Raw genomic sequence first — 26,721 nt, 5'->3', positions numbered from 1 at the left:
TGAGGACTTCTCATCTTTTTTTTAGCATCATTATCGTTTTCAACCATGTAACTTTCTAAAGTTAGAAAATACTGAATAAATGTTTTAAAGAAAGTAATACTAAGTGAATATCTGTTTTTGGCCTTAAAAATAAACATTTTACCGAGTACTATATTTAAATTGACTAAATCATGATTGTCAATGAACTCTCCTAAAATAACAGAAACCACATTAAGCTTCATAAACAAACCAATCCTTAAACACATTTTTTCAACTTCCACCCAAAACAAAGACACAATATGACAATACCAAAACAAATGCAGGGTGGATTCAGGCTCCTGACAACAAAATCGGCAATCATCTGACTCTCTCATATTCCATAATTTTAACATTTTCCCTGTGGGTAAGAAGTTATAAATAATTTTAATTTGAAAATAACGATTTTGCACATCGATAGTGGTTTTATAGATTAGTTTGAATATGGCATCCCATGGCAACGGGCAGTCAAAAAAGTCCTCCCATTTTCCATTTGTGTTGTATGAGGCAGCCTTCAAAGATTTCTTTATTAAATAAAAATTATATATTTTTCTATTTATTTTAGTTCCTTTTTGCCAACTAGAATTTCTTATTAGAGGTTTACAAACTAATAATTTAGTAGTTCCATAATTAATTATTTGTTTCCATCTTTTCCCAATTACTCCAGTTAGTTGATAAAATGAAAAGCTTGAGCAAGCATCACCATACATAGCTCTAAATTCATCATACTTCATAATTTTACCATTCTCATTGATAATATCATTGACAAAAATGATTCCTCTTTCAAACATATTTTTCCAAAAGAAAGGCTTTCCATCTATTACAATATTAGAGTTCATCCATATTAACTGCTGCAAAATATCGTCTCTTTTTTCTGGCACATAAAATTGAAAACACCACTATGAGTGGATTGTTTCCTTTATGTTTCCCAGCAGACTCTCTGGGAGGGGATCACTTGTAAAAAAGGATACAATTTCTTTTGATACAGTACATGTTTTTTGTCCAACAGGACATTTGTGTACCACTCAATGTTTAAATACATCTTTGGAACAATTGATGCTTTTAAAGACAGACACATAGCTTCAAGGTTGAGAAGTTTCAGGCCCCCATATTCATACTCTTTGTACAAAACCTTTCTTTTAATCTTTTCTGGTTTGCCATTCCAGACAAAATCGAAGACCCTCCGCTCATAAATCTTAAAAAAGTTTTGTGATGGAGCTGGTAATAACAAAAACAAATAAATAAATTGAGGAATAATTAACGAGTTGGCAATAGACATTTTACCATACAAGGTTAGGGATTTCCCTTTCCATAATTGCATAATTTTGTCCAGCTTTCTTAGTCGATTATCATAATTTACTGAGCCTAGATCTTCCAGATTTTCTGGGACAACAACACCAAGTATGTTAACTGGTCCATCTGTCCACAAAACAGGCACTTTGCATTCCATTCGAAAGGACGTTCCCTTTAGATTTCCGATCCTTAACATTTTACATTTATCATAATTAAGCTTAAGGCCAGATTGCTGTGAAAATATGTCCAAAAGATTAAGAAGGTTCCGCAAACAATGAGGAAAAATCTTATCTTTGTGAATCAGCCTTTTCTGACATGAACTTCATCAAGAACAAACACAGAACACGCCTCACTGATGCACATCTGCAAGACTCACTCAGAGTTGCAGTGTCAAGTTACACACCAGAGTACAACACACTAGTTAACAGCATGCAATGCCAGGCTTCCCACTAACTGACAAAGAAACAGATAACAGATTTGGTGTCCAGTTCAAAGTGTGACATGATTTAAAAATTTGAGAGTTTACTTTTGTATTTTACATGAGTTATTATTTGTACAAACATGGTGCAAAGTAATTCATGATTTGTTAAAAAAAAATGTTAGTGGCTAGCTAGTTATAATGGGATATTGTGATTTCACAAGACTGTCTTAGAAGTGATCATTTGAAAATGTTCAATTTGAAAAATGTGCACTTAGAGAAAATATAAAAATAAAGTGTTGCATATTGATATTTATCTGTTTCTATATATATTTATTGTGAGAAATCATTAAGATGATCAGTGTTTCCACAAAGATAAATATAATTAATTATTAATAATAACAGAGTTAAAGGTAAATTGAGCAAATTGGCTACTTCTGGCAATTTATTTAAGTGTGTATCTAACTGGTAGCCCTTCGCATTAATCAGTACCCAAGAAGTAGCCCTTGGTTTCAAAAAGGTTGGTGACCCCTGCTCTAGATCAATTGCAGATCCATATGTTGATATAAAGTTAGATTATTTATTTTTTTACGTGTCATGCCCTGTTTTTATGGCAAGCACACAAAATATGCAACATTTTGGCGAAGTTGGTAGAGTGGCCATGCCAGCAATCGGAGGGTTGCTGGTTACTTGGGTTCAATCCCCACCTTCTACCATCCTAGTCACATCCGTTGTGTCCTTGGGCAAGACACTTCACCCTTGCTCCTGATGGGTGCTGGTAGCGCCTTGCATGGCAGCTCCCTCCATCAGTGTGTGAATGTGTGTGTGAATGGGTGAATGTGGAAATACTGTCAAAGTGCTTTGAGTACCTTGAAGGTATAAAAGCGCTATACAAGTAGAACCCATTTATCATTTATTTATTTATTTATCGAAGTGGAATATTTGATATGAAGTAAGTGTAGCCCTAAATAGGTCAATAATTCATGACAACCAGTGACGTGCAGTCAGGGGAGGCAGGTGAGGCGGGGCCTCACGTACCATCATGGAAAGAAAAAAAATGTAAAAAGAAAAAAAAATAATTAAATTGTTATATGTATCCAGTGATTATACTGTAAAGTTATTTTCCATTTAACTTCACCAGTTTTAGATTATGTTTATTCAAAATTGCTGAATTTTCACATTTGCCGTTCAAATACTGAGAAGAGACTTGCGGTGAGTCACCAGCCAGTTGAGCCTCACCATGGATTGCGCATTGACTCGGCTAACTGCTGGCCTGATGTGCAGTGAGACCGAATTGCTATATGAATTATATTATACATTTCCATAGTTTAGTTAGCTGAGGTATATAATGTACAGTGTATTTTGTCAACAACTGTATGTGTGTAATGTATTTCTTGTGCTGAGCAATCATAAAACGGCTGCGAAGACACACTGGCTGAGGCTCGCAGTAATCCCGCCTCCTGGTGGTAGAGGGCGCTTGTGATCCCAGGGATCATTTTTGCGACTACTCGGCTGCAGAATAAGTGACAACAAGGAGCAACAGTTAGAAATCGTTTATTTTTTGCTCTCGCCTGGACTTTTAACATGGAGGATTACATATCTAAAATAAATCAGTTTTCTAAAGTGGACTTTCAATCGAAGCAGGAGGTAATAATTAAAGGAAGATCTCCATCGAAACAGAGAGACTTTTAAAACTGAAGAAAGATAAGGAAGACTTCTATAAACAAGTTATCTATGCTTTTGTTCAGAAGGAGTGGCGCATGGACTTCATTTATAAGTAAAGGCAAGACCATAATAACGTTTTTTTTTTATTAAATGTGCTTTTTTGTGTGCTACAGTTTGTATGTGTAAAGTTAAAGTTAAGTTAAGGTACCAATGATTGTCACACACACACTAGGTGTAATGAAATTTGTCCTCTGCATTTGACCCATCCCCTTGTTCACCCCCTGGGAGGTGAAGGGAGCATTGGGCAGCAGCGGCGCCGCACCCGGGAATAATTTTTGGTGATTTAACCCCCAATTCCAACCCTTGATGCTGAGTGCCAAGCAGGGAAGAATGAGTGAGTGAGTGAAGTATATTTATATAGCGCTTTTCTCTAGTGACTCAAAGCGCTTTACATAGTGAAACCCAATATCTAAGTTACATTTAAACCAGTGTGGGTGGCACTGGGAGCAGGTGGGTAAAGTGTCTTGCCCAAGGACACAACGGCAGTGACTAGGATGGCGGAAGCGGGGATCGAACCTGCAACCCTCAAGTTGCTGGCACGGCCGCTCTACCAATCGAGCTATACCGCAATATGCTGGTATGAGCTTTTAAACATAACCCGTTAACTGCTGCCAATCAAATGGTGAATAAGAAACTCTGTAGGGTTCATATGTTTGTAAATCTGACTATGATGAAGTCAGTGCCTCACCAGCCATGAACCTCACCGCACGTCACTGAAGACTACATTGATATTGATTCATTATTATTTTTTGGACCATCATTCCTGCCTGTGGCCATTGACCTTACCACACATCACTTTAAGAGTCACACACTTGGATACAGGTCTATTAACCTGGACATAATTATTCAACCATATAACTGTGCAATCCTTAAACTATTTGTGCACTAGCAAATTCACCATGTAAATATTGTCCATCTTGTACATATATCATAATAGTCCTACTTTGTTTATTATTGTATTGCCTATTTTATTATATGGCTTGTTTTTTTCTTATTATTATCTCTATTTTATTTTCTTAATATGTATTCATGAATAGCAAATTTTCCCCTGGGGATTATTAAAGGCCTACTGAAACCCACTACTACCGACCACGCAGTCTGATAGTTTATATATCAATGATGAAATCTTAACATTGCAACACATGCCAATACGGCCGGGTTAACTTATAAAGTGACATTTAAAATTTCCCGGGAAATATCCGGCTGAAACGTCGCGGTATGATGACGTATGCGCGTGACGAAGGCAGTTGAACGCGTCATCTTGGAATAGGTCCCTCCCAATTTAAACAGCTCTGTTTTAATCGCCAATTTCCACAGTATTCAGGACATCTGTGTTGGTGAATCTTTTGGAAATTTGTTCAATTAACAATGGAGACTGCAAAAAAGAGAGTTGTAGGGAAGCGGTGTGTTGCTGCTGGATGTAGCAACACAAACCAAAACACAACCGGTGTTTCATTGTTTCTTTTCCCAAAAGATGGCGGCCAAGCTTTACTATGGAACAAAGAAGTCAAGCGAACACGGTTGAATTGGACGACACATACAAAGTACAGTGTATTATGCAGCGAACATTTCGAAAGATCATGTTTCGAAGAGGGTCCCTTGCGAATGGCAGAAATGGGAATCAGCACTCGTCGACTCGTGCTGAAGAAAGGTGCGAAGCCAACTATTTTCGATAGACCACGGACAAGTCCGGAGCACCCGACCCCCTCCACAAGCGGACAGACTGTGCACATGAGGTCTGCATTTGCCAAAAGGGAAAGGAAGAGGGTAAGAATCTTGATTTCCAGTTTTCATAGTCAGACTACACTGTTCCAATATCCATTTCTTTGTTCTCAATTGTTGAAACCCCCCCCACCTCCACACCCCGGATTGTAAATAATGTAAATAATTCAATGTGATTATCTTGTGTGATGACTGTATTATGATGATAGTATATATATGATAGTATATATCTGTATCATGAATCAATTTAAGTGGACCCCGACTTAAACAAGTTGAAAAACTTATTGGGGTGTTACCATTTAGTGGTCAATTGTACGGAATATGTACTTCACTGTGCAACCTACTAATAAAAGTCTCAATCAATCAACCAAAACTAACACACACAGTCATAGACTACTCCAGTGGTTCTCAACCTTTTTTCAGTGATTTTCCCCTGTGAACATTTTTTTAATTCAAGTACCCCCTAATCAGAGCAAAGCATTTTTGGTTGAAAAAAAGAAAAAAAATACAGCACTATGTCATCAGTTTCTGATTTATTAAATTGTATAACAGTGCAAGATATTGCTCATTTGTAGTGGTCTTTCTTGAACTATTTGGAAAAAAAGATATAAAAATAACTAAAAACTTGTTGAAAAATAAACAAGTGATTCAATTATAAATAAAGTTTTCTACACATAGAAGTAATCATCAACTTAAAGTGCCCTCTTTGGGGATTGTAATAGAGATCCATCTGGATTCATGAACTTAATTCTAAACATTTATTTTGTTGAAGTATTATTCAATAAATATATTTATAAAGGATTTTTGAATTGTTGCTATTTTTATAATATTTAAAAAAAATCTCTCGTACCCCTTGGCATACCTTCAAGTATCCCCAAGGGTACGCGTACCCCCATTTGAGAACCACTGGACTACTCCATGAACAATGAAATAAATTAACAATAAAATAGTCTACATATAATTATTGCTTCAAGTTCTAGTCAAGTTCTTCTGCAGTATAAAGTATCGTACATTTACTGACATTACTGTCAATAGTGTCAATACTGTCAATAGATTACAATAGACAATAATATAAAGTATTGTACATTTGTACATTTACAGACAATAGATCAGATCATGGACAGTACGACTACGGCATCAGTGGCGGATGCGGTGGATGAACCAATGGCAATGGCACTAGATTTGCCTGATGAGGAGGGCGATCAAGATCAGGTTCGATTTGTTTTCCTAATCAATGTTCAAATGGATTACAGTTCAAGCCCAATCCAAAAGTATTCATAATTAATGTAAATGAGGTATCCATATTACATGTAGCTGTTTCTCCATTTCCAGGGAAATACAAGAGAACAAGGATGCCAGACGGACTGGGTACCGATTGGGACATCACCAACAGCAATGACCAGTAGCAAGAGCACCCAAACAGGGAAAATACATCATAGATCAAAGGGTATGTCTATTTCGGTGACGAACATGATTCTGCACATCACAGTACACATTGCACGCTGCCTGTGCAGAGTAGAGTAGACAGATAAATTAGGTGATTCAAAGACAATAATTATTATGTGATTCTAGTTTAATTTTAACACATTATATAAAACAACTTGTGCTTGATTTTATTGCTAGGACACCAGGTGACCCCAGATATCCTCGAGAGGGTTAGAGCTCGGCCGGCCAGGGTTAGTGAAGTCCCATTGTCAAGTGTAGCAGCTCCATCTGACAGCCCCGAGATGCAGACTAACATAGCAGCTCCAGGTGCGTCTGGAATGCAAGCCAAGCTACGACCACCTCCTGCATTGTTTGATGAAGGACCAGCATCAAGTCCCACTGCGCCTTTTGTTAGTGGTTCTTCCGATGACAGCTATGTGCCGAGTGAGTCAACGACATCGGATCCGTGTCAATCTGACGGGTCGCCAGATCGCCCATGTACTCACCAGATGCGTGAAGAGGGCTGCCACAAGGAACCGAAGTACATCATCTTTGAGTCGTGCCTCCAGAGTCTCGTCAAGTGGTGTCACTGTCCAGTCTGTGGCAGCCAGGACATAAGCCCTTCTTGGGATTCGGACGGTACACAGCTGACCATGACTCTTCAATGTGCATCATGTGACCAGAGGAGTAGTTGGAGCAGCCAGCCAAACATTGGCCCTTATGCCGCGGGCAACATCCTGCTGTCTGCTGGCATCCTCTTCGCTGGGGCATCTTCTGGCAAGGTGTTGCAAGTGCTGAACAGCATCGGAGTGGTCACGTATGTGAAGAGGACATTTTTCAACCACCAGGAGCTCATCCTGCAGCCAGCCATCAAAAAGGTGTGGGAGGAACAGCAACGGACGCACCTCACCATGCTGCAGGTGGAAGGCCGACCCCTCGTCCTTGGTGGTGATGGGCGAGCAGACAGTCCGGGACACAGCGCCAAGTTCGGTACCTACACCACAATGGAGCTTGTGGCCAATGTGGTTCTCGACCTTCAGGTTGTACAGGTACGACCATATAATCTCACTAAAACACTAGTAACACAATAAGCAGATAAGGGATTTTCCAGAATTATCCTAGTAAATTTGTCTAATAACATTAACCATTTCAATGTATACTAAGCCCCTTTTTCATTTTTTTCTTTGCTCATTCCTTTTCTGTTATATATATTTCAGAGCAACGAATGTCTTGGCAGCTACCATATGGAGATGGAAGGACTGAAGAGGATGGTGGAACTGCTGATCAGCTGGGACCTGGATGTCGGGGTGCTGGTGACAAACCGACACAGACAGATCGCTAAATGGATTCGTGAAAACATGCCCAATACACGGCACTGCTATGACATCTGGCATGTTGCAAAATGTTAGTTGGATTATTTGTATGCATGACAAGTTGTGAAGTAGTGTGTACATATCAGTGATCAGATGAATGCGATATTGTATTTAATCCACAAATTTCTGTTTTTTTCTGTTTGTAGCCATCGGAAAGAAACTGAAGGCCATCGTCAAGCATAAGGACTGTGAAGACCTGAAGCCCTGGGTGCAAAGTATAATCAACCACCTCTACTGGGCAGCAGTGTCTACACCGCCTGGAGAGGGGGAACTTCTGGTTGCCAAGTGGAAGTCTGTGGAGCGACACATTCAGAACATCCACAAGGACCATGGCGACCTCTTCCCAATTTGTACTCATGGACAACTGCAACGGCAAAAGAAATGGCTCAAACAAAGTGAGTAGGCAAATAAGTTGCCCGAAAGCAGTGAGGGACTAGCAGTATTTTCCTGCACATCTTTTGAAAGTCAAAAAATTCAGATAAACTTGTAAGTAAATAACCAGTTTAAGTTGACTGGAACATTTTTGTAGAAACGTTGTTCTATTTTAAATTTATGTTTAGGTTCACGCTCAGCAGTGAAACTGGAGGAGGTGGTCAACAACAAGTCCCTGCTAAAAGATATCGCCATGCTGTCGGGTGAACACCAGACTTCCAAGGTGGAGGCGTTCCATAGCCTTATCATACAGGTGAGAATTAGACTGATCGCCTGTAGGTGGTGTCGGTGGTTACCACCTGCCACTAGGACTTTGGTGGCCAGGGAGCAAAACACTAGAGCATACTAAATGAAGCCTTGATACAGTCAGTGTAAGCAAGAGAATGTTGGAGGTCCAACATAGTGGCTAGGCATCTTGGTGAGAAAGATTGCAAACAATTCTGGCGTGGTGTTAACATTGAAAACAAAACAGCTTCATTACTGCAGGAGATCAAGCTTTAATAGCTGACTATTAACAGTTTAATACACAAACATTTGTATTCAAATTTACAAACAATTTATAAATTTACACACACATTGTATGGACGCATGACTGAATAAAGTGTCTTTTATCTTATACAGTTCGCACCGAAAATGTATGTCTTCTCATACATCGGAATGCTGTGCAGGTATGTTTCCACACTAATCTAAGTGTCACTAGTGTGTGCCATATTTTAGTACTAATTATTACATTATTCTGTTACCACACCTAGGAACCTGCTTGCTGGGCTGCACTGGAACGAAAATTCGAGCCGCCCTATAGCCACTACACAAGCGGGTGCTGAGCGCTATGCAGTACGCTACCCGAAGTATAAAGCAGGGGGCCATGTGGTCAAGAAAATCGCGACAGAGCCAACATACCGTAAGTGTAGAGGACACAAAACATGTAAACACTTGACACTTTGTATCATGATAATAATACTGTCAAGTTTCACTCTCCATGAGTATATTATGTTGTGAGCAGGAACATGTACAATTGTATTTTGCAGGCTGCGTAGATGACTTGATCAGGGAGGTTGTTGCTGGCTGCAGACAGACCCCTGACGAGAGAACACCACTCAGCGTCACTGTGGATGTGCCTCCCTTCCTCTGCGATGAACTGGAGAAGCCAGACAAGGAGGAAGCCATCGCCAAGCACAGGAGTCGCTTCGGTAAGTGTGAAATGCCCTCCCGGTAACAGTTAGAGATGCTACCTCAGTAGAAGCATTTAAGTCCCATCTTAAAACTCATTTGTATACTCTAGCCTTTAAATAGACCCCCTTTTTAGACCAGTTGATCTGCCGTTTCTTTTCTTTTCTCCTCTGCCCCCCCCCCCCACGTGGAGGGGTTATTCCGGTGACCATGGATGAAGTGCTGGCTGTCCAGAGTTGGGACCCGGGGTATACCGCTCGCCTGTGCATCGGTTGGGGACATCTGCGCTGCTGACCCATCTCCGCTCGGGGTGGCCTCCTGCTGGCCCCACTATGGACTGGACCCTCACTAATATGTTAGACCCACTCGACATCCATTGCTTTCGGTCTCCCCTAGAGGGGGGGGGTTACCCACATATGCGGTCCTCTCCAAGGTTTCTCATAGTCATTCACATCGACGTCCTACTGGGGTGAGTTTTCCTTGCCAGTGTGTGGGCTCTGTACCGAGGATGTCGTTGTGGCTTGTGCGGCCCTTTGAGACATTTGTGATTTAGTGCTATATAAATAAACATTGATTGATTGACTGATTGATTGATTGATTGATTGATTTTATTGATTAAGTACAGTGGCCATGTAGATTCTGTTGCAGTCACTGCACGTCTTGGAACCCCGTGTAGTCCATCGATGGGAATGTTGTCCTAATCTTATGTACTACACAAGCTGGTAGTACCACCCTTATGTCCTTTCCCAGATATCCCCAGCAGAAGCGGACAAACTGTCGATAGGCTGTGTGTCGTCTCCGCCTGCAAGTAGCAAATGATGGCAGCTGTTATTATCCTGACATGGATACACAGTGACTCACTGTTCTCTGAGATTCAAAAGACATTGTCATGCATTCTATTCATTTGTCATTTACTGTTGCAGTAAATTGTAAATATTGTTGACATCTACGGTCCATCTATGTAATACTTCTATGATATATAATGTCATGTGCATTGTAGCACAGTACATTTCACAGAATAAGAATAAGATAAGAAAGTGCTCATTCTGACTTATCTTCCAAAGGTTGATAGAATAAAGAATTATTTAAACTTATTAGTGCCTCACTCATTTTGCTGTTGCTGCAGCACGCCATATTGCTGTTTGTAGGCGTAATACGCTGTCTGCAGCACCCATTCATCCAGACACACAGATGGAAAGCCATGGTGGTCTATGATGCACGTCTTCACCCCCTCCTCCTCCATCGTTCTGGTCACTGCCTCTATTTCACTACAGCAGACACACTCAGCCACTGTCTCCATGTTCACACAGTTTTGACATGTACACCTGGAAATAGAAATGTTAATAATATTTGTAAATCAATTCATATTATTGACACCTGCAATCTGCAAACATGTGGAATAATTAATATTATCATTGTCTTGTTGTGGATCTTATTAATCTGCATGCATATTTTTAGTATTGCCGGTATATGGAGCTGTGGCCCATAGAAATAATGGGTAATTAATTAGGTTTGACATTGTGTCAATGATAGATACTTAGTGTATAGATAGGCCTGGGGTGTAAGTTGTAACACTAACAGTAACAGTGCAAGACTAGGCCACAAACTAAAACTAGTCTATAAATAAATAACATATTACCATTCTGTATTCTCAAGGCGATCTATGTCGTGTGCTCCTCCAGCATCAATAGCAGCAGCGTCCTCCTGACCGTCTTCATCAGCGTCGGGTTCAAAGCGGTATGGCTCTATCCCTCTCACAGCTTCTTCCCTATCTGAATCGCTTCCACTCCCCACTAGTCCTTCACTTGCACTTTCCTCATCCACAAATCTTTCATCCTCGCTCAAATTAATGGAGAAATCGTCGCTATCTCGGTCAGAATCGCTCTCAGATCTGGCGGCCATCATTGCAAACAATAGGGAGCTTTGCGGATATGTTCAATTGTCTACGTCACGCTACTTCCGGTAGGGGCAAGGCTTTTTTTTGTCAGATACCAAAAGTTGCGATCTTTATCGTCGTTTTTCTATTCTAAATCCTTTCAGCAAAAATATGGCAATATCGCGAAATGATCAAGTATGACACATAGAATAGATCTGCTATCCCCGTTTAAATAAAAAAAATTCATTTCAGTAGGCCTTTAAAGTAATTCTGATTTTGATAACATTCTAAGGGATCCAAAAGGCCCGAAGTCATAAAAGTGTTGAAAATAAGTCCATCCATCCATCCATCCATTTTCTACCGCTTGTCCCTTTTGGGGTCACGGGGGGTGCTGTAGCCTATCTCAGCTGCACATGGCCGGAAGGCGGGGTACACCCTGGACAAGTCGCTACCTCATCACAGGGCCAACACAGACAGACAGACAACATTCACACACAGACAGACAACATTCACACACTAGGGCCAATTTAGTGTTGCCAATCAACCTATCCCCAGGTGAAGTGAAGTGAAGTGAATTATATTTATATAGCGCTTTTTCTCTAGTGACTCAAAGCGCTTTACATAGTGAAAACCAATATCTAATACATTTAAACCAGTGTGGGTGGCACTGGGAGCAGGTGGGTAAAGTGTCTTGCCCAAGGACACAACGGCAGTGACTAGAATGGCGGAAGCGGGGATCGAACCTGGAACCCTCAAGTTGCTGGCACGGCCGCTCCACCAACCGAGCTATACCGCCCCGTGCATGTCTTTGGAGGTGGGAGGAAGCCAGAGTACCTGGAGGGAACCCACGCAGTCACGGGGAGAACATGCAAACTCCACACAGAAAGATCCTGAGCGCAGGATCGAACCCAGGACTACTCAGGACCTTCGTATTGTCAAACCTTTTTTTTTTTTTTTTACTTTTAACGCCGAAATCTGTAGATCAGCGGTTCTCAAACTGTTTTCACCAAATACCACCTCAGAATCATCAATATAGTACAGTAGCATAGTAGGCCTAAGTATTCATTAAAAACAAGGCAAAAGTTTTATTTTAAAAAGCATATTTAATATTTTTGGCCATTGTAACATTACACACAGTTTGAACAGTAACACAGTGTTTGAATATAGGAAAATAAAACACTGTACTTTAATTAAGTGATTATTTGGCGTACCACTAGATGGAGCCCGCGTACCACAGTTTCAGAATCCTTGATTTAGATCAGACCTGGGCATTCTGCGGCCCGCGGGCCGCATCCGGCCCTTTGTGCGTCCCTGTCCGGCCCGCGTGAGGCCAATTATAAATTACAAAATACATTTTAAAAAGTATCTTTGTCGAGTGTGCAATACAACGGTGCTGCTTTTGTTTTGAAAATCGTTATTTGTATTACTTCCGTGTGGACGTATGCGTGTGCATGATTGTGAGTGAATGTGAACAGCTGCAATTACAAAATAAAGTTGAAAAAACATCTATGTCCTGCGCGCAATACAACTGTGCTGCTTTTATTTTGAAAAGTATTATTTATGGGCGTGTGTCCGTGTGTAACCTGCGAGTGAAGGTGCAAATGCAGCGACAAGTGATGCACGGTTTACACCCGAGACGCTAAAAAGAGAAAAGTTGATGAGGAATGGCGTGTTTTCAACAAGACATGAACTGCAAAGCAACGTCCCCTCTAAGGTGCGTGCCTGCGCAATTGCGCACTGCTCAAGCGTCCGCTGCGCGCAGCAAGTATATTCCGCGCACCAAATCAAATCCCATCTGAATTCTAAACAAAATAAACATATTTATTCTATGGAATTTTGCAATGCAACTTTGAGTGACAGTGACAACAAGCGGCCCTAATGGTGTTCGTCAACACCGTTCAATTGAACACCGTTCAATTATTGTAACGTCTATCGAGATGCTTCGAGGACAGGAATTATATCGATCACTTTATTGAGCAAAACTGTTTATATTCGGACATAACCACACCAAAAACATAAGTAAAACAATTCTATCTCGAAAAACTAGTAATTTTCTGCCGTACAAACCAGGCCAAAACCAACTTGTCATCTGTCACCAACACGCATAGCACTAAACCACTGGTGCGTTTAAGGCCACACAAAAAGTCGGACAACTCAAACACCACACAAAGTTACACTATGACTCCTCAGTCATACGTGTGCTTATTTTACTGCCATTTATTATTAATGTTAATTTATTTATATTAGTCATGGAATGCTGTTACACACACTATGTTGAAGTATTACTATTATTATTAATTATTATTATTATTATTATTATTATTTATCTTACGGTATATATCAAAAATAATATTGAGCAAAATTTATGTTTTTCAGTCAGTACAGATTGGTGTCGTATCGCAGTGTTGTGCACTACAAACTCAAACGCATTTTGTGTTGTTGTAGAAGCTAGCTTATCTCTTGCCGCAGTTAGCTTTTACGGCTAATACCTCAGCACGCCGATGTGTTACTACTCAGTGTTCGCTCTTACAATAACAATGTCGCTACAGCTTGGTTATTATACCGGTTACAGAACATAAATAAAGTATTGTTGACGGTTTTGGAATGCATTTTTAAAGTGATTTAGAGGTAGAACTGATTGTTCCCATTTGCTGCATTGCTACAACCTGACTCTCGCCAGATCCTTGTCGTTCGCTGAGCTCCTCACAATGATCTGGGAGTTCTCAATAGGAGATGTATTTCAGAAGGCAGGGCCTTGTAAAAAAAATCATTGTATGTGATTGGATAAACCACTTGTCCGTCATCTTGAATGACGTGCTACTTCAACCACTCACATCGAAATCAACCCGTGACGCTGATGAGAGCGACGCTGGGAAATTCAAACCCGGTCGGAAGAAGAGCCAAAACATCCTTGCCACCAATAAATGCCTTGAAAACCGTTCTCTGTTCGTCTTTTAAGTAATTAATATTCGATCGATGTCGCAAAACAGTTCCAATAGCAGAATCAATGTCAGCACAGGACTCCTCGCTCCGTGTCGCCATTGTTTGAATCAAACAGTCGCTTCGGCGCTACGTCACATCTATGAAATCCCGCCCGGCGATCCTGATTGGTTAAAAAGGTCAACCAACGAACAAGATTTCTCTACAGAATCTCCTCTCTGGTCAATAAATGCACCATGAAGATTCTAGCGGGAACTCTCGTTCAACTCTTTTTCGATTACGCTTGCACCTCCTGGTACCCTAGCACCTCCAACACCCTTAAATCTAGACACCAAACATCCCAGAACAAGCTAGTCAGATTACTTTTAGACCTCCACCCCAGATCACACCTCTCTCCTACCCACTTCTCCAAAGTGGGCTGGCTCAGAGTGGAGGACAGAGTAAAACAATTTGCACTGAGCCTAGTCTATAAAATTCGCTACACCTCCCTGATACCGAAGTACATGTCAAACTACTTCCAGAACGTAAATGACCGCCATAACCACAACACAAGGAGGAGCGCCACAAACCACGTTAAACCCAGATTCCGATCTAACAAAGGTCTTAACTCATTCTCCTTCTATGCCACATCAATATGGAATGCACTCCCAACAGGTGTAAAAGAAAGTGCATCTCTATCCTCCTTCAAAACCACACTAAAACAACACCTCCAGACAACTTCAACCCTTGACTAACACCCTCCCCCCTCCACATCCCACCTCCCCGGATTGTAAATAATCAAATGTAAATAATCAAATGTATATGCTCGTTCTTATGCTTTCTGATCTCTCTGTTTACTGCTCTCTGTACATATCCAACCAAGTCAGACCTACAATGTCAATTTCTCTGATGATGCAATTGTTGATGACTGAAGTGCTGATATCAACCCCCCCCCCATTGTAAATAATGTAAATAATTCAATGTATATACCGTTTTTTTCGGAGTATAAGTTGCACCGGAGTATAAGTCGCACCTGCCGAAAATGCATAATAAAGAAGGAAAAAAACATATATAAGTCCCACTGGAGCCCGGCCAAACTATGAAAAAAACTGCGACTTATAGTCCGAAAAATACGGTACTCTGACGATTAACTTGTGTGATGACTGTATTATGATGATAGTATATATTTGTACCATGAACCGATTTACGTGGACGCCGACTTAAACAAGTTGAAAAACTTATTCGGGTGTTACCATTTAGTGGTCAATTGTACGAAATATGTACTGTACTGTGCAATCTACTAATAAAAGCTTCAATCAAAAAGGTTCATTATTTTTTGCTATCTGGAAGGAGTTTGCAATGCCCTCGAGCCCAAACCTTTGTGTGGAGCTCAGCAAACTACAAGGGTCTGGCGAGAGTCAGGTTAGCATTGCTGGCCACCTAGAACGAGACCATTTTTACATGTCAGAAAGCGGAAAAAAAACCTACTTTTGTCTTTTTGTCTTTCATAATGATTGTGAACGATAGACAAAACTAAAAAAAAAAAGTGCAGTTCCCCTTTAAGTTTTCAAGTGCAATACAGGGCCTTTTTGAAACCATCGTCTTTACACGGGACAGGAAGGACCTTCTCGACTGTGCCACCGGTCTCCCTGTTAAAGTTATGATATCGTTCATACATCACACACTTGAGGGCGGGGTCAGTTAGCATGTTGCGCCGCTACGCCCATGCAAAGCAGCGTTCCAGTTAAGTGCTTTTAGTGTTGCGGTCATTGAGGTCCGGGCGGAGCGGGTGGGGGGGGGGCGTGTGCTCCGAGCGTGCATCACACAAGCAAACAAAGGCTCCAAAAGGAGACGCGTGGCTCTAATGCTCGAAACCGGCTTGAGTCATTGCATGCAACCGGTGCATGCGGCCGCCTGCACCACGGGGGCGTGGGTTTATATTCTCACGCACGCACACACACACACACACACACACACACACACACACACACACACACACACACACACACACACACACACACACACACGCAGATTCTCAGAACAATAGCCGGCTTTGACAGAGGCCGACTGACAGGAGGAGATGGGCTGGATCCATTGTCTGCCGTGTTTACTCACAGACTCACCTGGCACTGAGCTAATAGCAGCCGCTCTATCTATCAGTGCAGGGGACCGCCAAACCAACCCCCCCCCCCCCCCCCCCCCCTTCACCCCATCACCACCAACACACACTCACGTGAACACGCACACACATAAATAAGACAAAAACATATACAGTATGTTCTCATCAGGTATTACTGTATTGTATGTCGACTATGAAGTGCGTGTGTGTGTGTGTGTGTGTGTGTGTGTGTGTTCAGTCACACCTGGGTGTCTTTGGTGGTTCTGGTGGGTTTATGGAGGTGAAGTGAAGGGGGAGGGCTGGGTTCTTTTAGGGTTTTACTACTGTGCAAACACACACACACACACACACACATAGTTGATAGGTTTGATGGGATCAGTTGGAAGCTTCACAGTGACCCTGCCCCAACCCCGCCCTTGTTTGAGCCAGGGAAGATGAGTGTGTGTGTGCGCGTGTGTGTGCGTGTTTTATCATGAGAATTCTGACAACAGCGGATACCGTGTACACGCGTCCAAACACACTCCCTCGGATTTGAGGACAATTTTTCTCACCCTAGAAATGAAAGCGGTCTGTTCCAGGGTCAAGCTGCGGCCATCATGAAGGCAAAGTAAACATTTAAACGTCCTTAGGTTTTAAGTGCAAGAAGAAGTGGAGCAGTGTTATTAGCGTGAGATGTTTAAGATGTCCGCTTATACGTCACGCAACTTCGTGTTCAGGAGAGTTCAACCGCTTTGACGCTTGCTGAACTGAGCTCCTCAGGTAGGCCGCCAGCTTGCCAATATACTTGGGGCGGTGGTGGCATTGTCAATATGTCATCACATCATTTGCATAATCACCAATGATGCATATATTTTCCTTAAAAGGGCTAAAAAAAAAAAGTATAGACACATTTTTTTTAAACTAATCTGTGTTATTAGTGTTAACATATATATTTTCTTATATCAGTTGTTGCTGCTTATTATGTACATTGTTGGGAATTTTTCAAGTTTCTAGAGACTTTTAGTGACTTTTTCTTTATCGAAAACCACTAGCAAAAAATATTGCATCTTTTTCTGGTGTTATTGGAGACCAATGGCGGCTGCTGGTCTTTCAGGTAGGGAAAGCTCTTTTCAGTTCAGTCTCCAATAACAAATAAAAAATGTGTTAGATTTTACAAAAGAAAACGTCACTTAAATAATTGTAAAATTATTCAAATCGACTCAGAACAACCAAATGAAAGTTGAATAATGCGTTACAAAAGCTATAAAACTGACCTTCCTTTGAGCAGATTGAGTTTCTGGAGCATCACATTTGTGGGGTCAATTAAACGCTCAAAATGGCCAGAAAAAGCGAACTTTCATCTGAAACTCGACTGTTTATTCTTGTTCTTAGAAATGAAGACTATTCCACAAAATTGTTTGGGTGACCCCAAACTTTTGAACGGTAGTGTATGTATATATATATATATATATATATATATATATATATATATATATTTTTTTTTTTTTTTCCTTGCGCACTAATTGACTGAAAGAGCACGCACTTGGCGCGATGATGTCGTGTTATCAATGGGAAAATGCCTTTTTAGACCATATGATTTGCCTGAGCGGCTCGTAGACCCCGAGAGTAACAAGCGGTTGCCTTGTTGCCTTTCCATTAAGAAAAATAAACTACTTTTTAGTATAAGTTTGCTGGTTTCAAGAAATGTAATGCCGAGCACATATCATTAAGTCAAGATATTGGCACTAGCATTTACTTAATTTAAGAATATTTTTCAACATACTGAGCAAAAAGGTCTCATATTTGTTTTTTCTACCAAGAAAAGTGCACTTGTTATTAGTGAGAATATACTTATTTCAAGGTATTCATTGAGGTTAGCTAATTTTACTTGTTTTGGAAAGTCTTACACGGCACATTTTCTTGTTCTATTGGCAGATAATTTTGCTCAGTTCAAGTAAAATACCCCTAATTTTTGTATTTATTTTTTTCTTGTTTTTGAACACTAAATTTTTGCAGTGTATCTCCACACTATTTCTGCTCGGTTTACCAGCAATGTCAGGACGTGATGACGGCGCGCCGTTGTGTCCGGGGAAAAAAAAAAGAACCGGTATTTTTCAGAAGTACCATTTTTTACCCCAAGAGGGACAAGCGGTAAAAAATGGATGGATGATAAAACTGCTGTACTTTATCAGTACCGGTATATTGTACAACCATATTATATATCCATTCATATATTACTTCAATTTGTTTTCACGTAAAAAACTAATTTTTATGGTGTGGCAGCTTTTATTTTGCCGTGGTGGTGCGCTATAATCATTTATATGCAGGGGAAGCCCTCCATGTTGCTGGTTTTAGTAGCGTACTCTTCTACATGACACACCACTAGTTATTAAATTACATGAGCTTTTGATAGGCCGACATACATTCAGCCACTTAGAGGTTGGTTTTAACGGGCAGCCCGACGCGTCACACAGTTTGTTGCTTCTGGTCCACTGGACGGGTTGATTGAGTCAGACCTCAAGGCTCGGCCAGGCAGACGCCGCCGCCCATAAACGGATTTTTTCGGGGTTGTTTTGCAGGCCGAGCTGGGCCGTGTGCCAGCTGATAACGACATGGGGCATACCTGGGGCATTAATGATTGATGGGACTACCGGCCCTCACAGCTCACAGGAGGAGACACGAGCGACTGTGGAGGCCGAGCATGAGGTGAAGTCGAGCGAGCGGCCATTAAGATCAAACAGAGTTGAGAGGCCAGTAATGGAGGGAGGGTCTTTATCTACGGCGGCATCACAGCATAGCTGCGGTCATGTGACATCACGCACCCATCAGTGCCACACGCAAATCATCCCAATGGCTATTTACACTGGGAGATACTTGTTTGCCGAGAATGAGAGGCGATGATGTGTTTCTTAGACTTAGACTTAGACAAACTTTAATGATCCACAAGGTAAATTGTTCAACACAGTAGCTCAGTTACAATGATGGAATTCAAAGGAGCTACTGTGATGTGCTGCCACTCTTCCAGGCGCACAAACTGTTGTTGCTGCGGCGATATGCTCAACTTCATGCACACCGGCAGCTGGGAAGCGTCTTAAAGTCAACACCGACCACGTGCACACCAGGGGTCCTCAATTACAACGTGACAGCCATATGGTGGGGTGTCTCGATGATGTCATCGTCAAAGTTGCACAATTGGCCGTGACGCATGCACATGCAATTTAGTTGGGCTGCACGCTTGAGTTGTGGATATAAAGGATGCACAATATTTATTTTTCAAGCCAGTACCAATACCTTCTTGCTTTTTATTAGCGATACTGACAAACCGATAAACCAGTGTTTTTCAACCATTGTGCATATTGTCTGGTGTGCCGTGGGAAATTATGCAACTTCACCTAATTGCTCCAAAAAATATTATTTGCAAATCTTTAATTATAATCTGCAAATAACGTGCCGTTGTCTAGTGCAGTGTTTTTCAACCACTGTACCGCGGCACACTAGTGTGCCGTGAGATACAGTCTGGTGTGCCGTGGGAGATTATCTAATTCCCAGTGGCGTGCGGTGAGGTTAATGTCTGGTGAGGCACTGCATCATCACAGTCAGATTTACAAACATATGAACCCTAAATAGTATCTTATTCACCATGTGATTGGCAGCAGTTAACGGGTTATGTTTAAAAGCTCATACCAGCATTCTTTACACAACTGTAGCACACAAAAAAGCACATTTAATAAAAAAAAAATTATTATGGTCTTACCTTTCTTGCTGGACATCCACACAGCCAGCCTTTGCGTGTGTACCACGCCGTTTGAAAAGAACGGGTCTTCTGTCCCGAAGTCAAAAGCAAACCTTTTAGCTCCGGCGTTGGTCTAGCTTTAATTATTACCTCCTGCTTCGATTGAAAGTCCAGTTTAGAAAACTGTTTTATTTTACATATGTAATCCTCCATGTTTTTAATAAAAGTCCAGGTGAGAGGAAATAAACAATCGCTGCACTAATTGACTTGCAAACTTTTTTTTTTTTTTTTTTTTCTTCTGCGGCCGAGGAATGATCTCTGGGATCACTACCGCCCTCTACCACAAGGAGGCCGGATTACTGCGAGCCTCAACCAGTACGTCTTTTGCAGCAGATTTATGAATGCTCAGCACAAGAAATATGTTACACACATACAGTTTTTGACAAAATACACTGTACATTATATACCTCAGCTAACTAAACTATGCCATAGTTTAGCTAGCTGATATAATTCATATAGCAATACAGTCTCACTGCACAGCAGCTCAGCAGTTAGCCGAGTCATTGTGCACAATCCATGTTGAGGCACAACTGAGTGACGTGCCTCAACTGGCTGCTGATCACTGCACCGTCTCTTCTCAGTATTTGAACGGCAAATGTGAAAATAAAAATAAAAATAATCTAAAACTGGTGAAGTTAAATGGAAAATAACTTTAGTATAATCACTGGATACATATAACAATTTAATTAATTTTTTTTTCTTTTTACATTTTTTTTCTTTCCATGATGGCAGGTGAGGCCCCGCCTCCCCTGCCTCTAGTGACTGCACGCCACTGCTAATTTCACCTATTTGGGTTAAAAATATTTTTTGCAAACCAGTAATTATAGTCTGCAAATTATGTGTTGTTGTTGAGTGTCGGTGTTGCCTAAAGCTCGGCGGAGTAACCGTGTAATACTCTTCCATATCAGTAGGTGGCAGCCGGTAGCTAATTGCTTTGCAGATGTCGGAAGCAGCGGGAGGCAGCATGCAGGTAAAAAGGTATCTAATGCTTAAACCAAAAATAAACAAAAGGTGAGTGCCCCTAAGAAAAGGCATTGAAGCTTAGGGAAAGCTATGCAGAATGAAATTAAAACTGAACTGGCTACAAAGTAAACAAAAACAGAATGCTGGACGACAGCAAAGACTTACAGCGTGTGGAGCAGATGGCGTCCACAAAGTACATCCGTACATGACATGACAATCAACACCAAAATAGGAGCGCAAGACAAGAACTGAATCACTACACACAGGAAAACACCGAAAAACTCAAAATAAGTCACGGCGGGATGTGACAGGTCGTGACAGTAGACCTACTTTGAGACAAGTGCTATAGTGATGCATGGTTGGTTATGGTTATGGTTTGAATTCATATCCGACAATTGGGACAACAACTTTTTACTGTCAACTGAGTTTTGTTTTTTAATGATTTCTGCTGGTGGTGTGCCTCCGGATTTTTTCAATGCACAAAATGTGCCTTGGCTCAAAAAAGGTTGAAAAACACTGCTCTAGTGTCTGTGCTGTATAGAGCTCGGCAGGGGTACCATGTAAATCTCCATATCAGTAGATGGCAGCAGGTAGTTCATTGCTTTGTAGAAGTCGGAATGCGTCAAGGATGGTTTGGGGTGATCCCAACATGCAGAGCAAAGTGGGAGACAGCGTGCAGGTAAAAAGGTATGTTACACTTAAACCAAAAATGAACAAAAGGCAAGTCCTGCTAGGAAAAGGCACTGAAGCATAGGGATGGCTATGCAAAACAAAAGTAAAACTGAACTGGCTACAAAGTAAACAAAAACAGAATGCTGGACAACAGCAAAGACTTACAGTGTGTGTCCGTACATGACATGACAATCAACAATGTCTCCACAAAGAAGGATAGCGTCCGCACAACTGAAATAGTCTTGTTTGCCAATACAAAGCAGATCAGGCAATAGCACTCAAAGGAAGGAGTGAAGCTGCTGCAGGAAAACACCAACAAAACAGGAAGACCCACCAAAATAACAGCGCAAGACAGTAACTAAAGCACTACAAACAACAACAAACTAAAAAACAAAGACAACATGGTGGAGTTTCATTTTTTAATGTTTCTGCTGGTGGTGTGCCTCCGTATTTTTTCAATGAAAAAATTGTGCCTTGGCTCAAAAAAGGTTGCGATAAACGATGTATTTATTTATAAGTATTATTTTCTAAATCATAGTCAATCAATCAATCAATCAATGTTTATTTATATAGCCCTAAATCACAAGTGTCTCAAAGGGCTGCACACCTTTTTTTTTAGCAGCAGGTGTCTTTGAAATACCGTCGTAGCTTTTCTTGACTTTTGAAGTGGCTAATAAGGTTTGTTTGATGAGTTGAAGCACAATGTTTCAGGAGTGTCTTCCCCTGAAACAGTGAAGAAATCCCACACCATCAACGCCATGTTTGTTTACAATGAGCTCAGGCATGTAGGAGAAAAGGAGCGCTTGATTTGCTCACCCTAACCCACTCCTAGCACAGTGTTGGTATTTGGCCTCAATTGAGCGTGGGTTATCGGAGTTATTTTTTCAGGTTTTATTGGTATGACGTCATAATTCCTCATCTCAGCCAGATTATTATTGTGCACCCCTATTTGTATACGCACGGTTTTGACGGCGGTTGTATTGGACACTCCCCGGACATGTGGAAGTGCCCTGGATTTCCTCTGCCACGGCAAATACTGCGCCCCTTTCGGGACCGTTGTTGTCGGACCACAGAGTACATGCATGCAAGAAACACTTCATGTATTTCAATTTTATTGCGTGCCGGACGGAATTCGGATGGGAGTTACAAAAAAGGTAGGTCTGAATTTTTTCATAGCGGTGCCAAAATTGTGCGTCTTTTTTAGTCGAGCCTTCTACATAGAGCTGTGTGATATTAATATCTATATCGTAATACAGGGGTTTTTAACCTTATTGACCTTGGGGCCAAACTTTTCCACTACATTTGGGTCCGGGGCCCACTCAAATGTCAACTCTGAATTAGAAATCTTACTCTTAATTTTAATCATATTCAATAATTATATCTATTCATTTAACACATAAACCTTAGACTTATGTTAGGTCACGGGTCTGCAAACCAAAACGTTGAAAGAGCCATATTGGACCAAAAATACAAAAAACAAATCTGCCCAAAGCCGCAAATAATTAAAGGCCTTATATAAGTGTTATAATGAAGGCAGCACATGATGTAAGTGTCTATATTAGCTGCGTTAGCATACTGTCAAAATTAGTATGTGTTGTAGGCTGAAGCAAATCTTCATTGACAGAAATGTGGAAATTGTAATATTTATTCTACACATTTTTACAACTTTGGAGAAACATTAGTAAACCGGAGGCTTCTCAGAGGGTGAGAGGACTCCTGAAAATTACTGTCTTAGAATGACCAAAGGTATACGTAGATGTGTGTTTCCAAGTTAAAGGAAACGACAGACTGTCTTCTTCTAATTGATTCATTACAATATTTGCAAGCTGGGTAATGTTTGCTGTGGTCTGGAACAGCATGGCGCACAAACAACTATCACAAATGCAGCCAATATTACATACAGATAATATGTCATGAGACATGCAAATATAAATTAAATACACAGAGGACATAAGTAAAGGAAATTAAATGAGCTTAAATATACCAACAAACATGGCATAATGATGCAATATGTACATACAGCTAGCCTAGATAGCATGCTAGCATAGATTAGCTTGCAGTCATGCACTGACCAAATATGCCTGATTAGCACTCCAACAAGTCAATAACATCAACAAAGCTCACCTTTGTGCATTCATGCACGGCATAAAAAGTTTGGTGGACAAAATGACACAATGAAGGAGTGGAAGGTTGTACATGGAAACAAACTGTTGCGTGAGTTCAAGGAACGCCAAAATTAGTAGGACAAAACGCGTTTGCCAAATACTCTCATCAGTGAAGCAGAAACACAAACAATTATTGGTTGGGAAATGACCAAAATTCAGTGGTCAAATCAACATCAGAACCCAACATTGATTAAACGGCGTCAAAAAGCATGTTTTTTCAATGTTGTATTTATGTTGTAAAATATTGGTTGGAAATTGACCAAAATTCAATGGTCAAATTAACGTTAGAACCTGACATTGATTAAACATTGTAAAATAGCATGTTGTTTCAATGTTAGGTTTTAGTTGCTCAACGTCAGGACCTAATTCAATGAGTTCTCAACCTTGTTTCAATGTCTTGTGCCTGCTGGGAAAAGACATGGAGGACTCTGCCTTTTCATTCAAATGTTGCGCCCTGTGGCACAAAATGAATGCAGGCGGGACAGAATGAAGCGTTCGCACACAGAGACATGGTTTGCACACAGAGGCATATTTGGCTCTAATGGACTAGTTGGAAAATAGAAGGTTTCGTAAATGGAGGTTTCACTGTGTACGTCTCGCCGTTGCCCCCAGCAGAGCGAAGGAAGTACTGCATGGAGGAGCACTTCCCCCGTGAGGCTGAATAGTTTCTTGTTTTGATGATGTTTGGTGGGCCGCACCTTTTGAGACGGTAAAACGAGGATTACGGCATATTGTTACACTTGAACAATGACAAACTCTCGATCAAAGCTGGAACCAGGCCATGTTCGAATAGACAAAGAGCTGATGGCGACAATGATAGTTTAGGCGACTGCAGCCCAGGAAAAAAAAAAAAGCAGGACTACGTGATTTTGATTTCCAGTAGATATGTGGACACGAGGGGTACAGATGCACCTGAATGTGAGCGCTGCGGCTCGGGCAGTGACCTGCTGGTTGTCTGGGCTGGATAAAGGAAGTCCTGGTTAATGAGTAACCGTGGCGATGTGGCCTGGCGGGCGCTACAGGTGGGGCGGGTGGGGGCGAGCCGGGACGTCGCGCTGATAAGAGGGGACGACAGAGTGACTTTTAGGGGTGGTGGGGGGTGGAGGCAGTAAAAAGCGGAGAGGGGAAGAAAAAACAGATTGAGGATGGAACAACATGGTCAATAATAAAGTACCATCAGCACTGCTAGCGTCTGATGATGCACAGGGTAGAGGGAAAAGTACCTGTACAGTAAGTTGATTGCTTCACATCCAATAACAGCTGCGACATGAGGAAGTGATGTGAAATGGGCCCGGCATCCCATAATGTTTCAGAATGTCCACGGTTACGAAACAATAACTAATAGTGGGCTGGAATGTGAAGGTAACTCACAAGCGCGCTGACTGACAAGACACTATTAGACATGCACTGATAACAACCCTGATAGTGACCTGAAAGGGGTTGCCATGACAACCCAGTCACCTTTGACCTCACTCTAGCTTTGCTTCCTCATTCTGGACGAGCGAGATGTGGGAATCAAGCGGCGGCGCCGTGGTCCTGATCGGGGGTGTGGGGGCGTTGCCATTGTGTACGTACAGTTTGACGTCGGACGTAACGTCACCTGAAACCGCGGCGCTCCAAATCCTGTTTGGGCTAAGCGCTGAATCTTCTCCTCCTTTAAGAGCTCGACTCCCCGCGCGTGTTGTTCTTGCGTCTTAGCGCGACAAAAGCACGCTTTAAGCCAAACAATGCAAAGGAAATCCTCGGGTGCAAAGTTTAGGCTGCCAGCTTTAAAGGGGACCTATTATGCAAAACCGACTTTTCTTACCTATTGGTACCAGTTTTTGTGTGTTTGGGATCTGAATAAGTCCCGATAATTTGACATCCAACCATGGAGGCATGGCGGAGATATTTAGAAAACAAACTTTTTTCACATTTCCTCAAAACGAACCATTTGGAATTTGCCCAACTTGTGACGTTTTTCCATATATGGTAGAAATGTACCGGAAAATCTTTGCACGAGTCCGCCATTGTAGTCCGACACTATAGTCAGCAAGTTCCTTCTTTTTCGCTATCCTTTTTGCTGTGGGGCAGACTGGCTTTTACATGCAAATGCATCCCCCGCTGTTACCATTTCTAATACAAAATAGTTGCAACTCATATCTGTCAGTAGACTCCATATGGAAGTAAGTAAGTAAGTAAGTACATTTTATTTATAAAGCGCTTTCCACAGATAAAATTACAAAGCGCTGTTTGATTGATTGATTGATTGATTGAGACTTTTATTAGTAGGTTGCACAGTGAAGTACATATTCCGTACAATTGACCACTAAATGGTAACACCCGAATAAGTTTTTCAACTTGTTTAAGTCGGGGTCCACTTAAATTGATTCATAATACAGATATATACTATCATATATACTATCATCATAATACAGTCATCACACAAGATAATCACATTGAATTATTTACATTATTTACAATCAGGAGTGTGGAGGGGGGGTGGGGTGGGGGGGTGGGGGGGGGGGGTAGTGGACATAGAGAGAGAGAGAGAGAGAGAGAGAGAGAGAGAGAGAGAGAGAGAGAGAGAGAGAGAGAGAGAGAGATCAGAAGGCATAAGAAAAAGAATCTGCATTTGATTGTTTACATTTGATTATTAGCAATCCGGGTAGGGTGTTAGTTT

At 41.3% G+C, this 26,721-nt stretch overlaps 2 protein-coding genes across 2 annotated transcripts; one reads left to right on the top strand and one right to left on the bottom strand.

Annotated features, from left to right (window-relative positions):
* The first annotated feature begins 4,771 nt into the window (after positions 1–4,771).
* On the top strand, positions 4,772–10,629 carry LOC133659365 (uncharacterized). The gene is made up of 10 exons (XM_062062123.1): positions 4,772–5,218; positions 6,275–6,385; positions 6,506–6,620; positions 6,797–7,647; positions 7,816–8,002; positions 8,118–8,366; positions 8,532–8,656; positions 9,025–9,071; positions 9,156–9,304; positions 9,432–10,629. The coding sequence occupies exons 1-10, from the start codon at positions 4,820–4,822 to the stop codon at positions 9,617–9,619; spliced, it is 2,421 nt and encodes an 806-aa protein (XP_061918107.1). The 5' UTR covers positions 4,772–4,819; the 3' UTR covers positions 9,620–10,629.
* On the bottom strand, positions 10,163–11,742 carry LOC133659366 (P2X purinoceptor 7-like). Its single transcript, XM_062062124.1, has 3 exons — positions 11,213–11,742; positions 10,680–10,898; positions 10,163–10,375 (listed from the first exon to the last, which is right to left on the bottom strand). The coding sequence occupies exons 1-3, from the start codon at positions 11,476–11,478 to the stop codon at positions 10,222–10,224; spliced, it is 639 nt and encodes a 212-aa protein (XP_061918108.1). The 5' UTR covers positions 11,479–11,742; the 3' UTR covers positions 10,163–10,221.
* Between the last annotated feature and the right edge of the window lie 14,979 nt (positions 11,743–26,721).

Source organism: Entelurus aequoreus, linkage group LG10 (assembly GCF_033978785.1).
Source record: "Entelurus aequoreus isolate RoL-2023_Sb linkage group LG10, RoL_Eaeq_v1.1, whole genome shotgun sequence".
Classification (NCBI taxonomy): Eukaryota; Metazoa; Chordata; class Actinopteri; order Syngnathiformes; family Syngnathidae; genus Entelurus; species Entelurus aequoreus.
This window is presented reverse-complemented; position numbering and strand designations above follow the sequence as displayed.